General features: G+C 42.5%; 1 protein-coding gene across 1 annotated transcript; it reads left to right on the top strand.

The window, feature by feature from the left end:
* The first annotated feature begins 4798 nt into the window (after positions 1 to 4798).
* NINJ1 (ninjurin 1) lies at positions 4799 to 22833 on the top strand. Its single transcript, XM_042823680.1, has 4 exons — positions 4799 to 4930; positions 13409 to 13643; positions 17869 to 18030; positions 20483 to 22833. The coding sequence occupies exons 1-3, from the start codon at positions 4859 to 4861 to the stop codon at positions 18012 to 18014; spliced, it is 453 nt and encodes a 150-aa protein (XP_042679614.1). The 5' UTR covers positions 4799 to 4858; the 3' UTR covers positions 18015 to 18030; positions 20483 to 22833.
* Positions 22834 to 25724: the final 2891 nt, after the last annotated feature.

The raw sequence follows: 25724 nt of genomic DNA, 5'->3' as shown, positions 1-25724 counted from the left end.
AAGAAAAGAAAAGAAAAGAAAAGAAAAGAAAAGAAAAGAAAAAGACAATCAAAACAAAACTATGCTGCCCAATTCCCGACTTTCCAAAAACCTGCCTGTCAACGTGATAAAAAGACAGGTGTGAGTGTGAAAGGAACATAAACTGCTGTTTGTAAATTGATATATCAGAATACCATCATGGCAAAGAAGCTATAAATAAAGTCTTAAAAACTGAAGATCATGAGCCAGCAGCATGCTGTGGTAGCAGTGCCTGGTCCTATCCTGGACTGTATTAACAGGAGTGTAGCCAGAGATGGTAGGAAATGAACGCCTGAGCACTCTGTGCCTTTGGAAAACTGCTCCCAGGGTTGGGCTCCCAGAGCAGGACAGACATCACTAAGCCAGTGAGAGTTCAGCACAGCGCCAGTGAGGTGGTAAGGGGCCAAAGCAGTCGCCCTGTGGGGAAAGGCAGCGTGAACAGGATTTGTTCAACACTGAGGCTTTGAGATCTGGTCCCTCTTTGAGTGAGGTACTGGACAAGAGAACCTACTGGGGCCTTTCTGCTGTAATTCCATATACAGAATTCCATATATACTTTCCATTTAATCAGACTGTTCAGGGATTGATTTTTAATCAGTAGAACTTCCATGGTCTTACTCTTTTCTTATTTACACTATTGTCGACAAGCTGTGTAAGGATGTACAATTCAGATTCACGCCTGTACAAAACCTGGCATTTTAAAGAGATGCATTCTCCACTCCTGTCTATAGATAACCTGCCACCCTCTCTAATACAGGAGACTTTCTTTTTCATTAAACTCATTGTCCTGTAAAGTAGTACTGACAACACTTGTGTGTCTTTACATGGAGAACATCTGCACTGCATTCTGGCATGCCATTCACAGACAGCATCGTGGAAACTCCTTTTGGTCTATCCTCTCCCTGAGCACTTCACTTAAACACAAAGAGCAAGGTGGTTAGATCAGTGGAGCACAAGAAAACAACTAAGCACATAATCCAGGTGAAAACAGAAAGAAAAAGAGTAAGGCTCTTCCCTAGGCTTGCTAGGAATCATGCTCTAAGAAGAGATCAGGTACAATGAATAGCTATTTTTTTTACAGTTAATTTAAGCTTGTGGGAGAAAGGTTGGCATGTTTCATAAACTAAGCATTACATACGTTATTTATTTTTAATGTTAATTCTAGAACAACGGTTTTTGGAGAGTGTAATGCAATTTTTGGTGGGGAAATGCAAGTTTTTGAAGGAATAACAGGAAACCGAAAAAGGAAGAAACAGCACAAAATAATATGCTTTTGCCCCAAATAGTTGCAGTGATACAACACAAATCCACCCCTTCCCAAAAGAAATAAACTAACTACATGTCTTTCAAGAGAGGAAGCCTTTTTTTGCTGAGGATAGCTGACAGAGCAAGGAAATAAAGTTTCATGAACATAATAAATCTACAAGCCATTAAAACAAAGCAGAATGTGCTGATGGAGGCAGTTCTACCTGATATCAAACACTGTTTTTTAAATCACAACCTCTCCATTCATGTCAGTTAGTTTAGGCTGTCTCATTTCTTCAGTACCAGTGCTCTCCTCCTTACACCTTTCTCTCATTTTACTTTATGGAATGGCTGATCTGTTTTTCTCATAGAGCGATCTTACCAAAAGCCACTTTGTTTACTTAAACTTGTGCTCTAGTGCAGAAGTACCAATTTGCAGTTACTTGTTTTAATAGTGACCACAGAACAGGCAGTGCCACATACTTTTTATTCTGGGCTTCCTTACACTGACTCCATGCACACATAATAGTAATTGCTCAGGGAAAATGAAGGCCTAACTTGAAAGTAAAAAAAAATTTTAAATGCCATTGTAATTTTAGCCGCAATACAAAATGCTGTTCTCTCTCTGGTTAGGTTTCATTAGTATTCTAGCATCATTTCACACCTGTCACATAAAGTACATTTGGAACAAAACCAAAACAGTTATCCATGATCTATGGCTCAAGTGCCAAATACTGACTGCAACAACCAAGTTGCAAAGATGGAGAACAACACATCTTTTCTCTCTTGAAAACTGCCATCCAGGTTCCAATGGCTGCTGTTACAGTGGTCCCAAGGACCCTCTGCAGCCTCCAGTACGCGATCTGTGTAACGCTCATCAAAATTCCTGACTCAGACCCATGTGGTGACACTTGCAGAGTTCTCATTTTATAATGACTATGCACAAATCCACACAAATAAGAAAGACCTACCACATAGTTTTGTCATCACACAGCTGCAAACCGATTGCTTCGCCAGCCTATTAACTCTTTTGCCACCAGCTTGAGTCTGCAACTATTTTTCTACGTGGATCACAGCAAAATATAATGGTTGTTATTATTATTAACCCAGCAGAACTAACCCAAAGGCTGGGTAACAGGAAAACTTGTTGAAGTTTATTGTTAAATTGACACTGAGCTGATGAGCACAACAACATAAAGATGCAATGCAGAATCAACTGCTGCAGACCGTACACAAATGCTGGCTCGCAGGTAATTTCACAGACTCAGGCTAAGCTGTTTCTCTGTTTCAGAAGGATTGCACCCATTTCCTAAAGGCTAACAACGGGTCCTGTTTGCATAAATCTCTTTGGTACGTGGCTGTGCAATGCAAATGTGAGATAGGACAGATATCTTCCATTCCAATATACCTTCCATTCCTAAGTGACACCTACAGAGAGCAGATCTTTAATTTTTTAGGCTTAACAGCAGAATATTTTCATCAGTGTCAATGAAACCTCTACAACTACAAACAGAAATGATAAAAATGCATTTGCCAAGAGCTTTAGAAGATGAAAAAGGGGCAATTGGAAATATCCAGTATCTCTGAAAACATCAATGGACAGCTAATGGAAAGGGTTCTAACCAGCTCCTCTTGGCAACTATACCACAGCAACCATGCTCAAAGATTTTTAAGTTAACTGGTTAAGTGTCTGATTAAGGCCAGCCTAGCTGAGTTCATGACCAGTATTTGGGCACTACGAACCCTAAAACTAAGGGAAGTAACGTGCTTTTTCAAGCACTGGACTTCATAGCAGCTGACATCATGGTGTAGTTTATAGCTTTGCTTCAAAGTGACCCTAGTGTCACCTCTCACTGTTTTACTCTTACAAAACAATTGTGCCCACCCTGACAAACTGTACCACCACCCAAACAACTAACATAGAATTCCCACCCTCTAGAAATGCTGCGGGTGAGGTGATCCACACAGCACTGGATCAAAATCATGCAACAATGTTGATTTTTCTTTTTAGAGCTTATTTTATTACCTGCTTTTATTGTATATCCTCCTCACTGTAAAAAAAAAGAGGTACAAATATCTTTGCTCTCATATGTTGCTTCTTCCATTTTCTATAAGCTATAATAACAAAACTTCCTTTCTCTTTCCAAATAAGTGTATTCCAGCTGGCTTTTCTAAAGAGAAGCAGAGAGGGCTGCAAGGAATCAAGATGCATGAGGGCTTCTTAGAAAGTCCAATTCAATAATTCCAATTGAAGACAGTAACTTGTAACTGCATGCTTCATCAAGGGGATTTTCTAAGAAGAAAATTAATTATTAATTCAATGCATTTCTGAGAAGAGTTGTACTGGAAACTTCTTTGACCTTTAGCATTAAGATTGGAAGCCTAACTTGGGCTCAGTTTGTGATTACCCACATCTGGTTGCCTGTATGCTTTTCCATGAAATCTAAAAGCGAATTCAGCTGACAATTATGCTTCTTTAAACTAAAAAAATTACTGTAAGCTCAAAAACAAAAGTCAACAGTGAGGAGACATTGCATCTCAATGCTGACATGAACATGAATTTTGGAATTCCAGTGGAGGAAGTTCAAAGGACAAGAAAAATCACAAAGACTCATGAAATGTTAAGGCCATCACCACAGTTTCAGCCTCCCATTTCTCAGTAACGCTCTCATATTAGATGAACCATGCCTATCTATTGCATGAGGAAAACTGCAGTCATATGGCATGTGATATTTTATCTGATGTGGCAAAACAGCCCTAGATCTGCATTTTAAGGCAGACACACAGCAGGGCACACTGCTGTTCAAGACCTCACACACACCTTCTGTCCAAAGAACCCCTGCATAGCTGAGCCCCCTACTCTGTGCGCTGTCTCAGAGCACAGTTGTGAGGCTCAGACTAAGGACCAACTTCCAAGCACACACCTGATGTAAATGAGAACAGCCAAGTGCCCAGAGCTCTTTTTACAAATGCAACACGTTCCTAAGTGTAGGTCCTACAGCTCTGCATTTATTGCACCAAGCAGTGCAGCCAGCTCTTCCTCCTACAGGATCTGCCAAAATCCTGTGCTGATGATTGAAGAGCAGAAAGTAATGCTTCCACATTGTCTCTTTACGAGTATGGCCCAGCAGGAGCCGGGTCTGTACTTCGTTTTCGGTAGGTGTTTATTTACGTTCTGTAAAGTATGTTTCAGCACTATTCAGGGCATGAACCAAACCCAGCGAGAACAGTTTGTAACACAGACGACTCCGAAGGCATTAACCTGCGGGGTACGTTGTACCTCAGACGCCGGCACAGACCTCTGGAGAGCATTTTCAGCGCAGATGCAGCGCTGCCAGCCCTGCTGCCTACCGAGGAGCTCAGCGGAAAGAGCCTCAGTCCCACACAGCGCCAACGGCGTCCAGCACCGCCGCGCGCAGAGCTCGGCTCAGCCCAGCCCCGGGGCGGTGTGCGCGGTACCGGCCCTCCCTCCTCTGCGCCGCCGGAAACTTTCTCTCTTAACCGCGGCCAGAGGGGGGAGCCGATACAAAAGGGGTTCCCAGAGGCTGCCGGCAGCAGCCGCCGAGGCCTCTCCTGCTCCGCTCGGAGAGCCGAGATGGACTCCAGCGGCGAGACCCACGAGCTGAACGGGCGGGCGGAGGGAGCGGAGCCGGCGGTGGTCGAGCGGGTAAGGCCCGCGGCGCGGGGCTGGGGTGGGCGGGCTGCCCCGGGGCTGTCACCGCGGAGCGCCGTGCTGCCGGCGATCCCGGCTGTTGCTGCAGCCCGGCGCTCCCCTTTCTGCGGGGTACGGCGCGCACCTCCCGTTTTGCCTTGGATCAAAGACGGGCCGGGGAAAGACTGGAAGATCCTTTTCAGGCCTGCAGAGCTCCTGCGTGGCCCAGCGCCCAGCCATCAGATGTCCTCCTCACCTAAAATCTCGGTACGGAGACAGATTTCTGATAGGAATTTTGATAGGGCAAGAGGGGTTGGCCTTAAACTGAAAGAGGGGAGATCTAGGGGGAAATTTCCCACTCAGAGGGTGGTGGGATGCTGAGCACAGGCTGCCCAGAGCTGCGGGCTCGCCATCCCTGGAGGTGCCAAGGCCAGATGGGATTGGCCATGGGCAGCCTGAGCTGCTGGGGGCAGCCAGCCCACGGCACAGGTTGGGGCTGGATGATCTTCAAGTCTGTTCCAACCTACGCCATTCTATGCTTGTATGATTTCTGCCTGGGAGGGATTTCGTGCAGGAGCTGAGCTGCCCTAAAGTCCAGGACTGCACGTTTGCATGCAGTCATCACATAAAAACAAGGGAAAGCACAGCTTTTCACTACTCCATGTAGTCAAAACACGTCTAGAGATGTACACTAGAAAACATTTCATCCCATATTATGTTTACATATAAAGGATATTTTCCAAGCATGCTGCTTTTCTAAAACGCCAAGCGGCTAAAAGAGCATCTTTCATGTTCTTTTGAAAGAGACCAAACTCTGAAAAGCTTCTCTCATTCTTACCGAGGACTGCCACACAGGAACAGCTGCAGCAAACCACTACCCACATTGCTGGCTGGTCACAGGTGGTTGCAAGACCGTGCCTTCCCTTCCTAGAGCCCTTGGCATGGACAACAGACCAGAAAAATAAAAACCAATCTGGTTTTAATAAATCCTGGAAAGTATCTAAAGAGAAACAAGGGATGTGCAAATCGAACTGCTGGCCTTTAAGCCACTGAATTCTCAGAATTTGCATTTATTTTTTAACAGCCAGACTCGTGATTGCATCACAAGTACATGTAATGGGGATTTTTTTTTTTCTTGGTCTGTTCTAAGAATTTTTTTATGACTTTCCTGTTTTGCTTCATCTCCAGTTGCATGCGATTATTGTTTCATTGTTGCTTTCCCATAAAAGGTGTGTAAGTAAAAGAATAAGCAGAGAGACTTCATATTGTATTATGCATACGCTCTATTTAACACTTCAGAGAACTTCCCAAACACCTTTTCATTTTCTAAAATATATATTAAAAAATTATACACACAAGATGAAACAGGCGACAGATTTCTTAAAAACAAGTTTTGAAGAGTAGATACCTTAAGAATATGATCAAGTCCAGCATTTACACAAACAACCCACAGGGCCTCAACGTGCAGGGACTGGAACTGGAGGTGTTTATGTGCCTGCTGTGAGGAGAGCTTGCTGATATCTCTGGCAGCCCTGAAGTTCTTACTGCCCATCCTAGCATCAGCCCCGCCTTCAAAATGCATTCTCTTGCACATCACTCTCTTAATGGATTTCTCTCACACTGATACAAAATGCAGGTACCTTCAAAGGAAAAATGGCTTAGTTGCCCTCAAAGCAGGGTAGAAGCACAGTAATTTTGTTATGTTGAGCTCACTGCAATTCTGAATGAGTGGTTGCATTCACTCTCAATTTGATTTATTTTAACTTGGCCATTAACTTGGATAATATTTTTCACCAACTGTCGCTCTTTTAGAAAGAAGCTGGGCATTTCTTCCAGTGCTGGCCTGGCACACCTCACTGACTAATGGCAATAATTACGGCTGGAAGCTGTGCTTGCCTTTTGTGCAAAGGATCTGTTCAATGCCAACAGTAACTGTTTTTTCATGCTCCTGTGTTTGCTTCCTTTGTTCATGCCCCGTATCGAAACAGTCCAGGAGCTGCTTTGCTGTGAAAACTAGCACAGCTTGGGCTTCCCATGATGGCAAGGAACGCCAGTGGAAATAGTTAAGGGTCTGTGAAAAAGTGAGCAACTATTGGATGGTTGAAGAGAACTGCTGTGGAATATTTGCTTTCTATAATGGTCACATTGTTGCTAAAAACATATTGAAGTTTGTGTATTGATTCCTAAGCACTTTGGGACATGTCAGTTTCTTGGCATTGCAGCACAAGTAACAAATTTCAAAATTTGTGAGAACTTGTAATAATTATCCTGCGCACAGAATGACATGGCACATTCCAAAGAGGTATGGTGTACTTCCCATCTAGTCTGCCATAGTGGTGCTAGCCTCACAAGCAAGTAGCTGGGACAAACAAGCAGTGCCTCGGCAACACCGGACAGGCGACCTGTTCCAGTTGCTCTACAGACAAGTCTCATTTATAACTTCACTTTGAAGTCATCAGGTATGCTGATTACTGATGCCATCACAGCTTTAGGAAAACAGTGCTCTGCCCTGAGCTAACAGGACCGTACCGTTCCCTTCTATTTGTGCAAGGTTTCTAAAACTCAAGAATTAACACAGCTACCACTTGTTAGCTTTTTTTTTTTTTTTTAAACATAGTTGTATTTTCATTTTCTGTTTTCCATATACAGTGTGGCTCTTATTCAGTATAGGCTTTTAAAGGTGCTAGGAAATTGAACACAGGCTGAAGTGTTGCTTTGTTTGTTTTGGTTTTTAATATATATTTTCTAGATTACCTGCAACCACACTGCCTCCAGACGTGACTGCAGCAGCCTCCTAAGCTAAGTAGTGCTGTGTTAGTTGGTACTGGAACAGACACATCTCCCCCAAATGGAATTCCTACAGGAAGTGGCACTGATGATTCAGAGCCAGATTTAGGGATTTTTTTTATGAGTCAGTGCTAAGTTGAACAAGTGGTCTAATGTTTTGCTGGGGGGGAAGGAATCACATCTTCCCAAGGAGGTGTACACAGGATCTAATATTCCACTGTATGACTGGCACAACTTGCCTTGGGAGATAGTGGGGTTTTTTTTTGAGAATATTTTTCCCTATTTTCTTTCTATATCAGAAAATCACAGAATTGTAGGGGTTGGAAGGAACCTCCAGAGGTCATCAAGTTCAACCCTCCTGCCAAAGCAGGTTCCCTACACCAGGTCGCACAAGAAAATTATTTGAAACAGGGGGAAAGTCTGATTTCAGTGGCCATATACTGACCCATTCCATTTCTACTACGTAGATGACAGATATTTGGGCAGAAATTCTACATCCATCAGCATCATTAAATAACTGTATAAAGTCAGTGGTTCAATTCTACAATGGCAGGGTTAGTCTTAGAATAAATTTAAAACCTCTGAAATTGTGTTTTGTTTCAGTTCTATGTAATTTCTTTTATGTCTGACCCTTCTTTCATATAAGTGGAATTTTGTGCTGGATGTTTTCAGCTTATGTTTAATTAGAAACACTACTTCAAAACACAGCAAAGAACCATTGACTCTGAGATCTCCGTGACTCAGCCTTATATTTGCACAGCCTTGTTATTACTTAGCAACTTTCCATCATTTGAAAATAGGGACTGTCCCTAAACACAAGGATTTCAGGAAACTCACTCTGTGATGTTACAAACCCAGAGGTTCTATTGGCCAACAACCAGACCAAAAGTTCATCCCATCTCATTTTAAAGCAAGGTTCCTTGGCTTTTAAGTGTGTAAAAACTACCCTGCAATTGCAGTAATCACTAACCTAAAGTGGGAAGAGGACTGCATACAGAATTAGAGCAAGCCAAGGGTTTTGAAGATTGTTTCAGAGTAAATGTACTCAAAGGCAAAAGCAGGTGTCACTAATCAGACACACAGTTCTTAGAAACCTTGTTCTTAATATATCAGCAATAATCAGTGCTATCTGCCCAATCACCCTGAACAAAACCATGGGCCTACTGTGTTTAATAAGCACTTTCTACTGCAAAATGATTTAAAATTACAATACTGTGAATGCCTGTACTCACAACAAAATGAGTGTTAAGTATTAATGTTTTAAGAACCAGGCCTGACATGCACTTCACACAGAGCTCTGGGTCCTGCAGTCCCAGATGCTGCTAGGCAGCTGCTGTGACAATTGCTAATCAAGGCCAGACCTCTGACTTATGGTATGTTGTAGGATGCGTGCAGAATGTTTGCCTGGCTATCTGCAACACTGGCTTTCTAGGTTTTTAAATCAAAGAAAGGTTAACAGGTCCTGTGCTACTGCAAGTACTTGCTAATTTCATTCACAAGAACAGTCACACAAATGTCAATGCTCATAGCAAATCTTAGTCTTAGCTTGGAAATTTCAAGGTGCTATCAGTTCAGGCAATATTTTTCTCAGATGTGTTAATTTGTAAGACTTTCCTAACATAATCCCTTTAAGAAAATCTGCATATGAGGGGAAAAAAAGAAGCTAAGTGAAGTACCTGGGTATATCCCAAAAGGAGAGAGGTGAATTCTCAAGATTCGCGCTCACATTTTATCTTTCCTCCCCCGTTCATAGGGCAGTAACAGAAACAAACATAACTAAGCTTTAAAATATTCTCAGTTTTCACTACTGTTCTTCTCCTCCACCTGTCCCAGATGACTGGCATGTGAAAAACTCCACCTGCCTTCTGGCAGACTGACTGGTACCATTCTGGGCAACTCAGAGTTCAAGCTGGACAAGACACCAAATTGCTCCTGCTCTTCCTCTTTCTCAGACTTCCAGCAGACTAACTGGACTGCTTCAGCAGTCACTAGTGCCTGACAAATACCCCGTTCAGCAAGCAGCCATATAAACTTTGTCACACGAAGCAATTTACTGTCACAGTAGAAGCATGAATCCTTACCATAACCGGTCACTGCATTTAACAAAGATACTTCATGATTTGTTCTCAAGGGTTTCCATTTTCAGCACTGTTTCCTGCCTGTTAAATCAGCAGGTGTGCCTTGGATCTGATTCAACTCAACATTTAAGGACATCTACCTCAGTGCCGTGTCTGTTTTTTAATAAATGTAGTGAATAAATCCTTTCTGTATTTCAGGGGGACTCAGTTATTCTGGGCGTGCCATTAAGACAACTAGTGAAGCAAAGCAGAGGCAAAGCCTGTACCCACAGAGTTGTCAGTAAGATGACGTATTGTAGAACTCAATTCCCAGTGTGAAGTAAACACAAGGTTTATTTTTGTGGAAGCAGAAAACGTCAGCTTCTGGTGCAGCATCCTGGCATCACCCCTGGGAGCTGACTGCCCTGTGGGCACTAAGTGCTGCTGCCCAGAGACAAAGCAGCTCCATACAGCCCTTGTGCAAGCACCTGTGACTGTGTGCTGCCTTTCCTTGGACTCGTTTGACAACACAAAGCACACTGATCACTTAATCTGTACCAGGCAGTTGCTGTGATTACATCACAGCAGAAACAGGTCACGGGACTCCCCTTGCCCAGCACACATGCTGTCCTGCCAAGTGGCACCTACACATCTCACAGGGAATCTCCAGTGGTTTCACTCTCCTTGCATTCCAGCAGGTGACAGTAGCACGGTAACTGCCACTCAGTGCAGCCATTTGGCACCTCCCTGAAACCACAAAGCCACATAACAACATCCCCGTGTAATTTCTTCATGCAGGACTATCATTAACCAGAGGTTAAGGCAGCAGCTCTCCTTTTATTGCCTGTCTATATATTGCCGTGCAACACATTGTCTGTTAAAAACTGCTTCCAGAGTACTGCCTGCATTTGTTTTGATCCTTTGGGCAGTTGCCTTCAAGTTCTGCCCTGAGTCCATGCTAATTTGCATTCTTTTGGTTTTATGGTTTTCCATCACGAGACAGGAGGCTCCATGTCTTAAGAAAAGGGAAACAATCATTTCTGGGGCTTCCATGATTGCACACCCTTCTTCCCAGCACGAGGCACAGCTGAGGACACTCTGTGCCACAGATCTGGGGCCTCTGCCCTCCCTGTGCCCAGCTCCAACTGTGTCTAGTCTGCTGGCAGCAGCGCTGGCTAGAAGCCTCCTCACAGAGTAAAATGCCTTCCATTAGACTCACACCTAGTAAACAGCCGACTTGGGATGCTAGAAGCACGAAGTTTTACTTCTTTGCTAAAGTCTTCTCTGCTTATCAGAGTCCAGAGGTGACCCAGCTTTTGCTTCCATAGCAATTCAATGCCATTGGCTGCTGTGTGCTGGCTGGCCATGCAGAAACGGGATTAGCAGACTGCAAAGTCCTGACTGTGCAGTCCTGTACTTGCCCCGGAAAAGAAAGAGTCTGCATTCTGCTGACTGCATAGGAAGAGCCCTGTATCTCATAGAGGTAACTAAAAGAAAGATGTAGTCCAGATTGTTTATTCTCCAATATAATTTTTTTAAAAAGTAGTCACCTCAAGCTCATGATCACATTCCTAAGTAGAGTGAAAGCTGTCATCAGTACGCTATCAGCACAGCTGCTGCTGCAGCCTCCTTCCATCAGGGTTAAGACTACAGCATAGCTACCTTTGCCTGTGTTACATGCTGAAGCCTTGTGAACTCAAGGAATAATTTAGAGATTTGGATGTTTGGTTTTGGTCAGGAAATAGTTAATTAGCTACTAGACATCAGAAAATATAATTTCATCTATCAGGAAGTCACTACAAAATTCTGACATTTGCTGAGAAGAGTTTCTTTTTTAAACTCATACCCAGAAGTTTTGCTGTTCCACATGTAATTCCACATCCTGTCTTACATATTATGCAAGGCAAGAATAAAGCATCTTAATCTTTTTTTCTGTGCAATTAATAGTGAAAAATCTTAGTCTGGATTTTTGTAGTGAGTACTGCCAGTGCATCTTTCCTGCTGCTCTAGGTAAGGAAATGAGCATTCACACCTGTTGTGGAGCTTGTGGCAGGGCTGCACTAGGAGCAGACACTAACTCTAAATATCCCAGTGCTAGAGCAGCTTAGTGCAGCCGGGAGTGGAAAGAGGAGACTGCTTGGGGAGAGGAAAGGTGATGAACTGAGGCACAGACCCCTGAGTCACAAATTTCATTTTTAGGCTGCAGAACACAGACGAAAGCAAACTCATAACTAGCTTCTCCACTGAAGCTGGTATCAGTTTCAGAGCCATTCTCTTCTCTGAGCAACGGAAGAGTAAACAAGCCATCTGCACGAAGCTATGGTTACACGGTTTAATTCCCTCTGCAGAAAGAAGTCTGCTGCTGCCCCATGACATTTTTCTCTCAGTAAAATATTTAGACTGTGGTTGGTTACGGCATGTCTGGTGAAAATAGGTCAGGATGGGCATTTGAATGCCCTGGAAAAACTGGGAATGTGTTTGCTCTATGTATCAATATCTATCCTACTAATAAAATGCTTTTAAGTCTGGTTAGTGGCAAACTTGGCTCTGGAGTTGGAAATTTGATGGTTATTAGAGCCACTAAAGAGAGCAATCTGAGGGCGTTTTCTGCATTTCTCTTTAAAAAGAAATTTCCCTCACAGTATTTTCTGGCAAGCACAACATACTTGTGCAGTAAAAACATCTCTCAGAAGCAGGTTTGAAGCAGTCAGCCAAAATAAACTGATATTTGAATATTATTTTTATGAAGTCTACAAGTAAGATCCACAAGAGTGAAATCCTAACCTGTCTGGAGACTGCAGAAGAGCAACACCTCACCTTCCTTCATCTAAGGGTTAGGCTTCCACACCTACCCAAGTTACACACACTGCATCTACCCCATGAGGAATTAGGAACCACTGGAGACACGCTGCCAAATTCCAGGTTAGGTCACCTGAATCGTCATCAGGAAATGCTCATTTTATCCAGCCCTCCAGATTGACCAGCTCTGGCTTTGCCCCACAGTAGGCTGTTTTTTTCCTATTTGTTTGCTCAGGAATTCAAAGACCTCTGCTGATGGGAAAATAGAAAAAAAGCTACCCTTGTAATTGGGCAGTGCTTGGCAACCACGAGTCATATGATATTTCAACAGAAACCGTTGTCTGTGTGAGGACCTGGACGGTGGTACGGCAGAGTGAAAACAGCAGGAAAAGAGGTCAAGCAAAGCTCATACAGTGAGCAACTCCCATGTAAATCCTCAAAATGAGACTCAAGACTAATGAAGAACTAGGCAGATCTGCGATGTCCACTGAGTGTGAATTTAATAAATATTTGTGGCTTTAAGTATGTCTTTGGGAGTTTCTTCCTCCCAGCCTTTCTCAATGCAAGCACTGCAGATTTTCCAGTCCTTACTTTTCTCATGGTAGAAACAATGATTAGAGTGATCCTTCAAGATGGACAAAGTTTATCTGCCCAAGTCTAGTACAGTCACTACAGTTCTGCCATCAGATGGAGGGCAGTGGTAGCAGTGAAGGAGAGGCATGTAGAATCTTAGTCCTACCGTAACTTTATCAGTATCCCTACAGAAATCAGTTGATGGGCTAAGTCATCTCTGACTCTCTACACTAATTAAAATAGATACGAATAACCTTTTTTCTTCTCCCACTTTCAGTACAGACCATCACAGTGGTTTCAGAGAAATGGACCTATGAATATCAACCACTACGCAAACAAGAAGAGTGCTGCAGAGAGCATGCTGGACATTGCGCTGCTGATGGCCAATGCATCACAGCTGAAAGCTGTGATTGAGCAAGGACCTTCTTTTTCATTCTACATGCCCCTTATTGTTCTTATCAGCCTGTCACTCACAATGCAAGTTATGGTGGGAGTACTCCTGATATTCCTGGGTATGTAGCAACTGCAAGAGCCACTGATGTGTATTTTTCTCACGGAATGCAACCTGAGTATGTAGACTCCGTTTATTTTTAAAAACTGTTGTTTTTGAATGCCTTGATATCGAAATTGATTACATTTTTCTTTAAGACCATAGAGATATTACAGAATCACAGAATCACAAATTGTAGGGGTTGGAAGGGACCTCCAGAGATCATCGAGTCCAACCCCCCTGCCAAAGCAGGTTCCCTACAGCAGGTCGCACAGGTCGGCATCCAGGCAGGTCTTGAACATCTCCAGAGAAGGAGACTCCACCACCTCCCTGGGCAGCCTGTTCCAGTGCTCCGTCACCTCACTGTAAAGAAGTTCTTGCGCACATTTGTGCAGAACTTCCTATGCTGCAGTTTCTGGCTGTTTCCCCTTGTCCTGTCTCCACTCACCACTGAAAAGACAGCAAAAGGAATAAGGGCAGCTTTATGTGGAATCTTCAGTTTTGATTAAGATCCTCATATTCATTTGTGAAGAGCATGAATATTCCTCTTTTCAGAAAGTCTAAAGGAGGAAGGAAACTGGTGAAATACCATAAAGGAAACATTAGTAGGTCAGATATGATCATGCAGTCTGCCCAATTTCATAATACTGTTTTTGGCAAGACTTGTTATTTAATCTTATGACCAAGATATATTTACTCCATATCAGTCATATCATAAGTGATATTATAAGAATATATTGTGAATATGGAACTCTGGAACAGAAATGGAGATTGGATTGTCCATCTTCACACTGGTGTTTTATATTATCATCATTGGCTTGCTTGTATTTCTGCAATCAAGTCAAAGCTTTGGTAACACATGTTAAAAATTCCTGTTTTTAAATTTAGGGAATTATTCAAAGCATCTTAAATCTCTAGGGAAGGAATCATAGAAATGTACTTATCGCTGGTTTTTCAAACCCATGTTAAACTGAAATTAAAGCTAAAAAGATAAGTTCTCTTTCCTAGGTAGGAGCAAGATTTTACCCTAAACGCATTCAATGACATTAGTCAAAACCATGACATAATATCAACATACAGCTTCCTTAGCCTACTACAAAGTGAGCCAGTATTCACACAGAGCATTTACTAAGCTTTATGGGCTACCTTGGGCATTCTGATGCTCTGTCAGTGTTCCAGTTTCACAACTGAACAGCTTTGTGATCAAGGAGGAAGTTCTCAAGAAATGAGGATACATCTGGCTTGTAATATGGATGTGCAGCTGACATAGCTTTTTTATTCTTACGAAAGAGACTGAGAACATCTGTCTCTGCATTTGGCAGAGTTGGCACAAGGGCAAAATCCAGGTCCTGGCACAGGGGAGATTCCAGAATGGGACTGGAAAAAGTAAGCTCATGGTATTGGGGAGTGTGGCGAGAGTCGCAGAAAAATGAGCAAGAATAGCAACAACCACTTATCTGTATCATGGTTGAAGGCATCTCCCTGGTGGTTGTGTTAGTTGTTTACAGCCTAAAAGCCTTCTTAAGGACTCATTTATCATTTCTGCCAGGCATTTCCAAACTGGCTTCCTCCTCAGTAATTTCTTTGACAAAATTAGCAAAAAAAAAAAAAAAAAAAAAAGTACAGAATAACCCTAACTCCAAAGCTGTGGTTCACAGACTGCTTTATGAATAGGGAGATGCATCAGGAGCCCAGCCTGGGCTCAGCAGTGGCTGTATGTCTGGGCCTTTGAGTACACCAAAGTCACACAGTATGCTGGTTGGGGTAACTTTTGTAGAACATACTGTTTTGCTAAGCTCAAAAGGTACTGAGGATAGGAAGCAGGCATGAAGGTACAAAGATGAAGGCACTGCAGCAATAGCTTGCTTTCTACAGTGTGCATTTGGTAGTTTTGGCCTACAGAACAATTTGCTGTTGCCTTAAGCCCTCTCAGAAGGGCACACAAGTCCCAACAAAAGTCCAAACCATCACCTGGTTTCTTACCTTGAGACACTTTCATCCCAGGAGCTACAAGTTCTCACTGTTCTTTATTAGGGATTAAAAGCTTTCCCTCCTTCAAAATAGCATTTTGCGGTACTCATAAAAGCCCTATTTTTGAGCTCTGACAAAGAAGGCAGGCAAACGTTTTGTATAACACCAAGAGGCCCTTTTCCTCTCAGAGCTTCCCAATTCAGCCCATGGTTCTCTCCTAGCTTTTACGCACACTTCCTCCCATTTGTCTTTCTGATTCGAGACAACTCTTCCAGAAAGTCACACCAATACAGTTGTGAGCCTAAAATAAAGGGTGCTCACAGTCTTTTTATGAAAAAGGAAGTGTTGGAAATTCCCCCTCAGACTAAAGCAGCACTGAGACTCCTCCAAAGAATCTCTATGTCCTTCTACAATCACGTGTTCAGAATATGTAGCTTAAAAAACTGTAACAGATTTTCCAAAATTGGTATTTTGAGGAATGTTCAAACACGTCCCTGAAAGTGATTTGTCAGTCCTAGCATTTTAAAATAAAAGTATGTGTTGAAATAGTAGAGTTGGCATGAAATGGCAGTATTCTAATCCCACTGTAAAACAGAGAATAGCTCATCATTTTTGCAAACAGTATGATTTGAAGTACTGTAGTAACAGAGATAGGATTGCTGCAATCCTGCTTCAAAATTTAAAGCCCCACCTCAACTACTAAGCTGCCTTTTCTGTAGTCCTCATTTTGGACAAAGGGACAGCTCTGAAAGTGGCAGTTCTCCTTCAAGCATGATTTCTTCTAACTCACAAAACATGTTAGGCCATTAGAGCCTTTTTATTAGTGTTAAAGCCAGCCAGCTGTCTGAAATGTCTTTCCTACATACTTAAGGATTAATGTTCCATTTCATTTATTCTGCTTCATTTACATGAAAGCACCGGATTCTTTAGTGGCACTATTAGGATGCAAATCTCCACATAGCTCCCAATGCCTTACATTCACATAGAAAATCATTTTCAGGTTTAAGTATTGCTGAGCTTAAGTTATTCCAGGTCAACACAGGCGTGCAGTAGCTTAAGCTGTTGAAATTGTTCCCCCACACTGTTTGTCAGTGCTTTGACCACTCTGCCCAACCGTACAGCAAACAGGAGTTGAGCAGGTGCCCAGAATTCCTTCAGACCAAAACAGCAGTAGACTTCCTAATTGGAGACACAAAAGGAATCTGGCTTTTAATGCTTCAGTATCTTGGATGTGTTTGCCACCACTTTACTTAACTGATTCAGAGTGAGCAAGCCCTGGTTCTGTGGTTAAGTTCCACAGTGTTGACAGGGACATTTTATTAAAAATAAAGTTTACTTCACACAGCAGAGCTGTAAGCATATGTATGCACCTATCATTAGGAAAAAAAAGTCAGCTTTATTTATGTTGCTGAAAGAACCTGTCAGGTATAAGCTTTTCCCTGCAGGAGAACAGAGGCAGAGAAAAATCTTGGCTTTTCACATGAAGACAGCCAGGCCCCCCCATTCTTCTTTGCCTTAAATAAGCACATTTTAGTCTATCAAGTCTGTTATCAGTACAGTGTAGCTTATCTCTGTGTTTTCACAAGGCCTGGAATCAAAGCTTAAGCTAAATTAATAGTATCTGCCTTGTGTGGTCTTCCCTATCTTCTATTAGCAGTTTAACCAAAGAACTGCAAGAAGCAGAGAAAAACATTTACACAGCTGGTGCTGCCTGTGACAAGAACTGCAGCTACACCGCTCTGAAACCTTCCCCTGTTTAACAGATAGTGCCTTCTGAAAAGTCAGTGCAAGAACTGGAGAGGGGAAAAGCTGTACAGCTGGAAAAGGCACCAGGACAAAGACGTGCAGCACTTGTTAGGAGGGAGGGCTGTCTGGGAAAGGCCTGGAGCATCCAACTGTAGGAAATGTACTTTCGTCCCATCCCGTCAGGGCTTCAAGCTCCATAACTGAAATTATTTTTAAAGGCTTGAAATCTAGTTTCGTTGCAGACTTTAAGAGATCAAGAACTCAGAAGGTTCCTTGTAATGTTGTGCATGCCTTTGTGCATTCACAGAGATTAGATGCTAATTACTGGAGGCTATTAGGCGCCTTGTGATTAAAGATCTTCTCCTTAGCTCTTTTACTGACAGTGCAAAATCGTCCTTCCCTTTTAAGTATGAGTGCTGCAAATAGCTCCTTGTAAGAAATTCTTTAACTACATGAATAATGAAGACTTTTATTCTGGATTTTGAAATATTCATATGCTTAAATCTCTCTTTTCTCCTTTCTCTTTGAAGTAAAATATGACCTTAACAACCCTGCAAAACATGGCAAGCTGGATTTCCTCAACAACCTTGCAACTGGACTAGTGTTCATTATAGTTGTTGTGAACATTTTCATCACTGCCTTTGGAGTTCAGAAGCCAGGTACCAAGTCAGAGTAAAGGCAGTAAGCACAAGGTGAGTGTTGCCTCTGTGCCATAAGACAGTGGGATGTAGCACACAAGAACACACTGTCCACTGTGGCATAACATGTAAAAACAGCAGTGAGTTTCCCTGTGTCATTCCAGGCTTTACAGATAAATGAGTTGTCTTTAGACTGCTGCAAAAGCAGATGCTATCCTGTAATAACAGTAGGAGTTCCCTGCATTGGTAAACACAGAGTTCAAAAGTTGACAGCAGTGCCTAACTTTGCCAGGGACCCAGTGTGTGTGTCACAGATAGGAAGTGACAAGGCCTTCCTTCTGGCTTAACCACTCCTTTTCCTCATTGCTGACTAAGCCAATTACGAAAGTAATAATATATTGCTTCCTCCAAATGTCTTTTTTTGTTTGTTTGTTTGTTTTTGGCAAGGAAAATTCTGCAATATATGGCACCCAGTCTGTGAGGAGGATTCTTAATCTTTAGTCAGGGAACTGCTAGGGCTGATAAATCCAAAATACAATATGGACCTCATGGGAGCCCTTCAGTACCTGTGCAGATAAGCGATTTCTCCTTCCTCCCAAGTTGCAGAGTTTGTTGTTTATGGCAGATTCAGCCCAAAGATGGACACTATTTGATGTGTGGACATAAGGATAAATATGGAATTGTGAGAATCAAACTGGGCATCTTCCTGGTGTCATAGCTATGATGAACAATTTGAGAAGAAGTAAACCTAAACTGCAGGCTTGCAGTCCAAGAAGCACTGTGTTCCAACATCTGCCTTTAAAATAGCACTGCTCAGTCAGCACAGGCCAGCATTGTTCTGGCTCTGTCTTCCAAATCTCAAATCACAGATCTCCAAATCACCTTCAGAGGACCTCCTGAAGGAGTTGCTTAGTTTTCCTGGCAAGCCCAGGTACTCTGGCCAAGCCTGTAATATTGTGTTTGAGTGAACTTCCAGGCAAAGTCCTCTCAAGATACTACCTGCTATGAAAAAGCAGCTCAAGGCCTTACACTGAGACTTTCAAAACACATTCTGCTGGTATTAACACTTTATATGAAATGCAAATTGCCCTTACACCTCTAAACTCATTCAGTCAAAAAGCAAAGTACAAAGCATTAAAACCTATTAGTCTGAAGAGGAACAACAGCAGAAATCTGTAGCAAGAATGGAAACCAGACAATGATGTATTGAGATGCTGAGCAGGATGGGGAGCTAGGATGAAGAGTCTGCTTTCACCAAGACCTGTGCAGTTCTGGCATAGAAATGAGATAGTTTAATTGCAAGTCCTGGCCATCTTTTCTACAAATATTAGGATTAGTTTTAACAGTAGATGCATGGATTCTCTGAGACATTATCAAACAGATACATCCATCTTAGCAGCACACATGAGAACAGCACTGAAACACTAGCCACAAAATTACATTGACAAGAAAAATAGGCTGAAAAATTGCTGGAGTTTTAGCTGTCTTCACAACAAAAAAAACACAGAACTCAGTACCAAAGGGCTTAACAGAACCCTGCAGCTGGTACAGACTGATGGAGAGCTTTGTGCACTACAGGCCAGTTCATCTTGGGGAGGCATTAATGCACATTAATTCTGCATGAGGCTGGGTTCTGAACATCACTGTCATGAGCTGTATAAATGTGCAGAGTGCTTCCCCCTGAAAATTTTGCTAGCTGCCCATGGACTCTGTCTCCTTCTCGCACAGCTCAGTTGTATGGAAGCACCAGTGGGTTTGTGGGCTCCTTCTGTAATCCATATACTCTCAGTCCAAAGGATGTTATGGTCTAATTATGAGTAGGACCATGGATCACTAGTTAAGAAGTTATACTTTAGGTGAGATGTCAGTTTCCATGTAACTCATCTGAAATCAGCATGACAGCATGAAACAGTTGTGCCTAGAGGCTGGTGATAGCTCATACAAAGCTGTATTGCTTTGCACAGCCAGAGCATTCTTCTCATAGAGAAATGTGATCTGTATCTACTGCTGAAAATGGTTTAATAAATTTGCAATGCCTTGATAAAGGGGAAATAGATAATTTATGTAATCTGGGGTAAAGACAAGACCAAATTTTATACCCTTAAAAAACAATAGCTGCATCTTCTCACCTCACCATGCACATGGAGTTTCCATACAAAATGGCTAGATGCAGTGCCTAGAATTCATGATTTTTAATCCAGATTTGTAAGATTAGAAATTTATTAGTTAGTTTGGATAATTACATCTGTTTGCTAATTTGTACACATTGCTTCTGCTAAAAATACCTGTATGTAATGATCATCTGAATGGGATTTGAAAGAGAAGTGTTTTTCATAGTGGGCTTCTGTTACCTCAGAGCCCTAAGAGAAACAAGCAGTCATTTGCTGGCCTTATTTCTACTACACACTCTTTTGAAGAGAGAGCTTAATTCCCCCCCAAGGTAAATTTGTCATTTACTATAGTTCCTGAACCACTAATATCTCCGTATCTTTGTTTCTAATTTCAGAGATCTGAAGCATTCGTTCTTCCATAGATGCCATCTGCACTTGGGCCAGCTACACTTGGACACACTCAAAAAAAAAAACAACCTGAAGAAACCAGACACACAGAGCAGCTTTCTCAGGTTTCCAACAAGCAACACGTCATTGGAAATCTGGAGTTTTCCAATGTGTTAATACTTCAGTTGTTTGGCATCTAAGAAAAGATTGCTTTTGACCCAAGGACACTGCTTTTCCACAGACTGGCATTTCAATTCGTAGATCACTTTTCAGAAAAGCAGCATAAGCAGGTAGTATTGACTGATGGGACTTCACACATTTCAGGACTTTCAATTTCTGTGCCTTTTGCTTTTACAGTGACTTGACATTTACACAGTGGTAAAAAGCTGCAGGCCTCCAGTCTGGCATGTTCCCATTGTCCTTCATTTCACTCACTTGACACCTATGCTGTCCATAGCACAGCAGTTTTCCCTTGCCTTTTCCCAAGATAGCTGTGTCTTGTCCTCTTTCCCTCTCCCAGTTCCATTCTTTAACTAAAGCAGTGCTACAGCTACAAGCAGTAGACTGTCTTCTGGCCAGTTTTTCCTCACAGGTAGTCCTGCATTTTGTTTCTTCATCTCTGGACCACAGTTAAAGCTCTCTTCTGTGTGCACAGACACACAGAAGACCTCACTGCTCCATTACTTACTGCTATCCTCCATGTTCTGAGCATTAGACATATTTCTAGGAATCCTATCAAAATAGCTATGTATTCTGTGTCCAGCTGGAAAACTAGAGGATGCAGAGTAAACTTCCCTGCTAAACTGGTGCTGAGAGCCTGCCAGCAGCTCTAGTAGGAAGCTCGTGACTTGCTTTGACCTCTTTGAGATAGCAATTGCTGCAGTTGTGCTATTTTTATGAATTTATAGTAGCTAAAATAATTTTAAATACATACATACATATATATGTATAGATATATATATATATATATATATATCTTTCAGGTTATTACCTGCTGGCTCAGGGACTGATGCTTTTTCTAAATACAGTATTGCAAGACATGGTGTATATTAAAAAGATGGTAGCAATTTTTACACTTTCAAAGAATCACATCTGCAGTCAGAAAGTCCTGCTTTACTACATCATACTTTCTTGCTGTTGCAGATTTGTTCTAATGCATTTTCTTACAATTAAGTTTTAAATGCTGTCTTGCACATATTAATAGAACTTTGTCTTCCATGTATCTCATCTCATTTCTGTTTTTATTATGTTCCAAGGTCCATTCATGTATCATATCTTCATTTACATGCTCTATAGCAGTTATTGACAGGAAACAGATCAGAAACTTGTCAACTAGCAATAAAATAGGCCACATTCTTTTTGATTTCTTTTTTGTTGCTTTTAACTTAACATGCATTTAACCAGTATTTGACTAACAATGGTTTTAACTACGTGCACTGTACAAATTTAAGTGTAGCTCCAAACAATGAGGTATTCAGGACCTCAGGACAGCTTTGTTTTTTCTTTTTTAATACAAATCAGTGAAGTGTTTATGCATGCTTGTGTTGCAGCAGTGTCAGTGCTGCACTGCAGTGAACTGACTGGCCACACAGCACTGCAGAAAGCCTTAAACATACTTCCATCTTGGGAAAAGGTGACTGTAGGCAGCAGCCCAATGTGTTTTTGGCAATTAATGCTCTAATATTCTGATTTGTCCTCACCGCTCTAAAGGCAGATGGAGACAAAGGCTCTACTGATGCATACTCTATTTATACGTGGTGATAACATGGCCTGGTTTTGAATGGAGCTTTCCATTCCTGCACCACTTGTTGCCACAAACATCTCTCACGTGCACTAAAGGGCTGCAGTACAGATGTATCAGAAAGACAAGGCACAGCAGCAAGGCTCCCTATCCCATCTCTCAACCACCTACACTGTAGCAAAGTAACAGTGTGCAGAGCACTGGGGTGTGAAGCATTCACCACGTGATATGTCAACTACTGATTCCAGTGGACCCTTCCAAGACAATTTTGGGGGCGTGCAGGAGGAAAAGAAAAATACTTAATGTTGAGTGCATTGCTGAATGCCAAGGGCTAATCTGTATTTAGGGGAGATGCCTGCTCACCTCTGCTGGAACCAGACTTAGCACAAGAAGTCCTTCAGTCATCCTGAGCTGCTGGAGGTGCAACTGCAACAGCAAAACAGGGATGACTGCAACTTCAGAAGGCCTGATTTCTTCTAATCCTGGCACATGAAAGCCTGATCCTTAAGGCCATCCATCTCTGCTGGACATCAACAGTATTCAACTTACAACCAGACATCTGGGTTTTTTGTTTGTTTGCTTTCTTTTAAAAATAAAATTAAAAAGGATGATGGTTTATTACTGCGTGTTTTGTTGTGCTTAAGTAGAACATGAAACATTTCTTCAGACATGCAATCTGGGTTTTAAGTCTCTGAAGCCTCCAGAGGTCATGTATTTTTTATCAGACAAAGGCATCTTCAAGTTGGTTTCAAGTATAAATAATTAAATCTCATTATTACCATTTTTTAAACATTAGGTTCTTATTTTAAATCTTAGTATGCATTTCCTAGGGACAGCAAACAAATACATCAGTTTGAATGAATCTTTGGTTCACTGTGCTTCTCCAGAGTTCTTGGTTGTAGGCAAACATTGCACTTAAAAAGAGGTCATCAATAATAAAGCGAAATGAATCTTCGCTGGCTCTCTCAGGAAACAGTTCATGCCAGGTCACCTGTTTACTTGTTTCATAAGCTGCTGGGCAGCGTAAGAATTACACATGCTGCTCTGGTTGTTCTCATTAGTCCCTCAGCATCAAGGCCTGACAATGCTGAAGTTTTCAACATAGCTGTATTTACTTTAGGGGATGACAACAATTATTCACTGGAAGTTAACTGTAAGCGTTTGCCTTCTAAAACAGGTCACTAGCTGACAGCTGAATAGAACAGGCTGAACTAGCAACATAATCCTGCTCACCGCTGCCCTTGGCCATCACTCAGGAGGTTTTGGCCACTTAGTTTATCCAGACAAACACTTTATCGTGTTTCTGTTCTGTGTTTCTGTAAGCTGTACCATGCCTGCTGAGCAGGATGTGTGCAGGAGGAGGGACATGGCCCTCTGCCAGCGGCTGTCACTGCCCTGTGCTCAGAGGGGTACTGCATATTACAATAAAAGCTCATACGGTTTTTGTTGGTAGCAGCTGTAAGAGGCATTACAACATCAAGCATTCAAATATTTACAAAAGAATTATCAGGAAAGAGTGGCAGAACCCAAAAAGCTATACATGCTTTCCTTATTTGCTAGCTTAGAAGAGATGATGGTGCTGCAAATTGTATCTGGTTCAGTAAGCACTACACGTTGCACCCATTCATGCACTATTTTACGTGTTTCCAAAAAAAGGCAAAGATCCAGTGTGGAAAACTGGTCATCCTACAGTGTAATCTGTCAAACCACAGGAAATGAGGCTCACCGGAAACGTGCTTCCTTGGGCAAGAAGAAGCTGGTGTAGGCATTCATAGGCATAACTCAGTTCTGATAACCTGCCCACTTAACTTGAAAATAAACACTCCTTGAAAATAAACCTGCAGACCTCCCTTAGGTTAGAGGCAGCACACAGCATGTCAACTGCATTGCGACTGACGGGAGCAGGGCCTCTCTTGGTTTGGATCCATGGAGGGAAAACCACAGTGCTGCCGTAGGACTCTGTTACACTTTCAGATCAGTGATTTTGAATTTAAATAGATGTTATTTACATTATAATACTAAAATATGATCCCGTCTTTACATAGCCAATACCACAAACGCTTCATTTCCATTAAGAAATGCAAAGCCAGTAGTAAATCAAGAGACTCAAGACAGCCTCAGCAGCATTGCTGCACCACACACAGAGCAGCAATCTAAAAAAGCTAAAGTAGTGCTGTTTAGTTCTTCGGACAGCAGCTTTGTCACTGTCATACCAACATCCAGAAAAGGATACCACAGGAGAGTACCACTGACATTGCATTTCACTTAGAATAACCTCCGGAAACAACTGGTACCCCAGAAACCAACGTATAGTAATTACTTACAAATTGCCACTTTGTAGAGGGAGTCATGGCTTGACACTACTTGAATACACATAAATACATCGACCTTCCCTCAACGTGCCCCACAACACTTGGTTCCAAAGCACCTGCTCATGCTGGGTATGGAGCTGCAGAACTGGTGACCAAGCACAGCCCACACCCCAACTGCCTGATTCCTTCCAGCCTTCAGTACAACATACCTGGTAACAAGGCATCCTCCAATGGGTTTGTGCTTGTTCATACAGCCCTCCAGCCATCACGCAATCTTCTTATCAGATCCTCTCAGCCTAGACAAGAACCAAACATCCTTTCTCACTCCACTGTTGCCCATATATCACCTCCCCCACATTCAGTTACCCATCACATCCCCAGGTGAGAAAGGAGAGCCTACCTCCACAGCTGAGGTACATAACGAGTGAGGCAGGAGGGAGCCAATCCCAGTGCCCCAAGGGAAGCCCCCACTCATGGTCCCATTTCTCACAGCTGCTGGTGATCACAAGTGTCAGGAGAGGAGCCACAAGTTACCCAGCATTTATCATGGTAAACAGTGGAAGACATGGAACATGATCTTCTAGAGAATCCACAACCATCTGTGGCGCAACCTGCCATCTGGGTTCTGTGTGGGAATGGCAAAAAGATGCCCTTCCTTGTGATTGCATGCAGGGAATGAGTCTGAACTCCCTTTTTCCTCTCTCCACAGACTGTTGAAGCAGAGATCAGTTCTCATGGCACTCTTCTTCTTGCATTACTTCCTGGCACACGATGTTTGGTGCCTAGCTGCTGTCCTGGGGCAGTGCCACAGCCCCACGGGAGAGGCAAACCTCTTCCTGGTCTCCCCTGCAGCTGGTCTAGGAGTTCTTCCTCTGTTTTTTGGCAGGATAGGACTGAATTATTTAGGAGAAGAGTTGTAAATCAGCAGCTACAATACACAGAGCCACACCAGAACTACCAAACACTACCAGCTGTTTGCCCTGGCACCAAAAATATATGAGAGGAACAGTTTCATCACCACCCAGTATTACCCCAACTGTTTGGCATCAAGAAAGAAAATTAATTAAGCTGTTGATTCTCACATCTGTGCTGGAACTGTGAAAACTGTGCTGATAAAAATCACGTGGGAAAGCCCAGCAGCAGTCCTATCCCATGCCACCTCTGAGAGCACGACTGTGGCACAGGGCTGCAGTCATC

Source organism: Centrocercus urophasianus, unplaced genomic scaffold, assembly GCF_019232065.1.
Source record: "Centrocercus urophasianus isolate 14NV4802_14NV808 unplaced genomic scaffold, USGS_Curo_1.0 seq_22, whole genome shotgun sequence".
Classification (NCBI taxonomy): Eukaryota; Metazoa; Chordata; class Aves; order Galliformes; family Phasianidae; genus Centrocercus; species Centrocercus urophasianus.
Note: the sequence above shows the minus strand (reverse complement) of the source record. Positions and strands in the feature narration are given on the sequence as shown.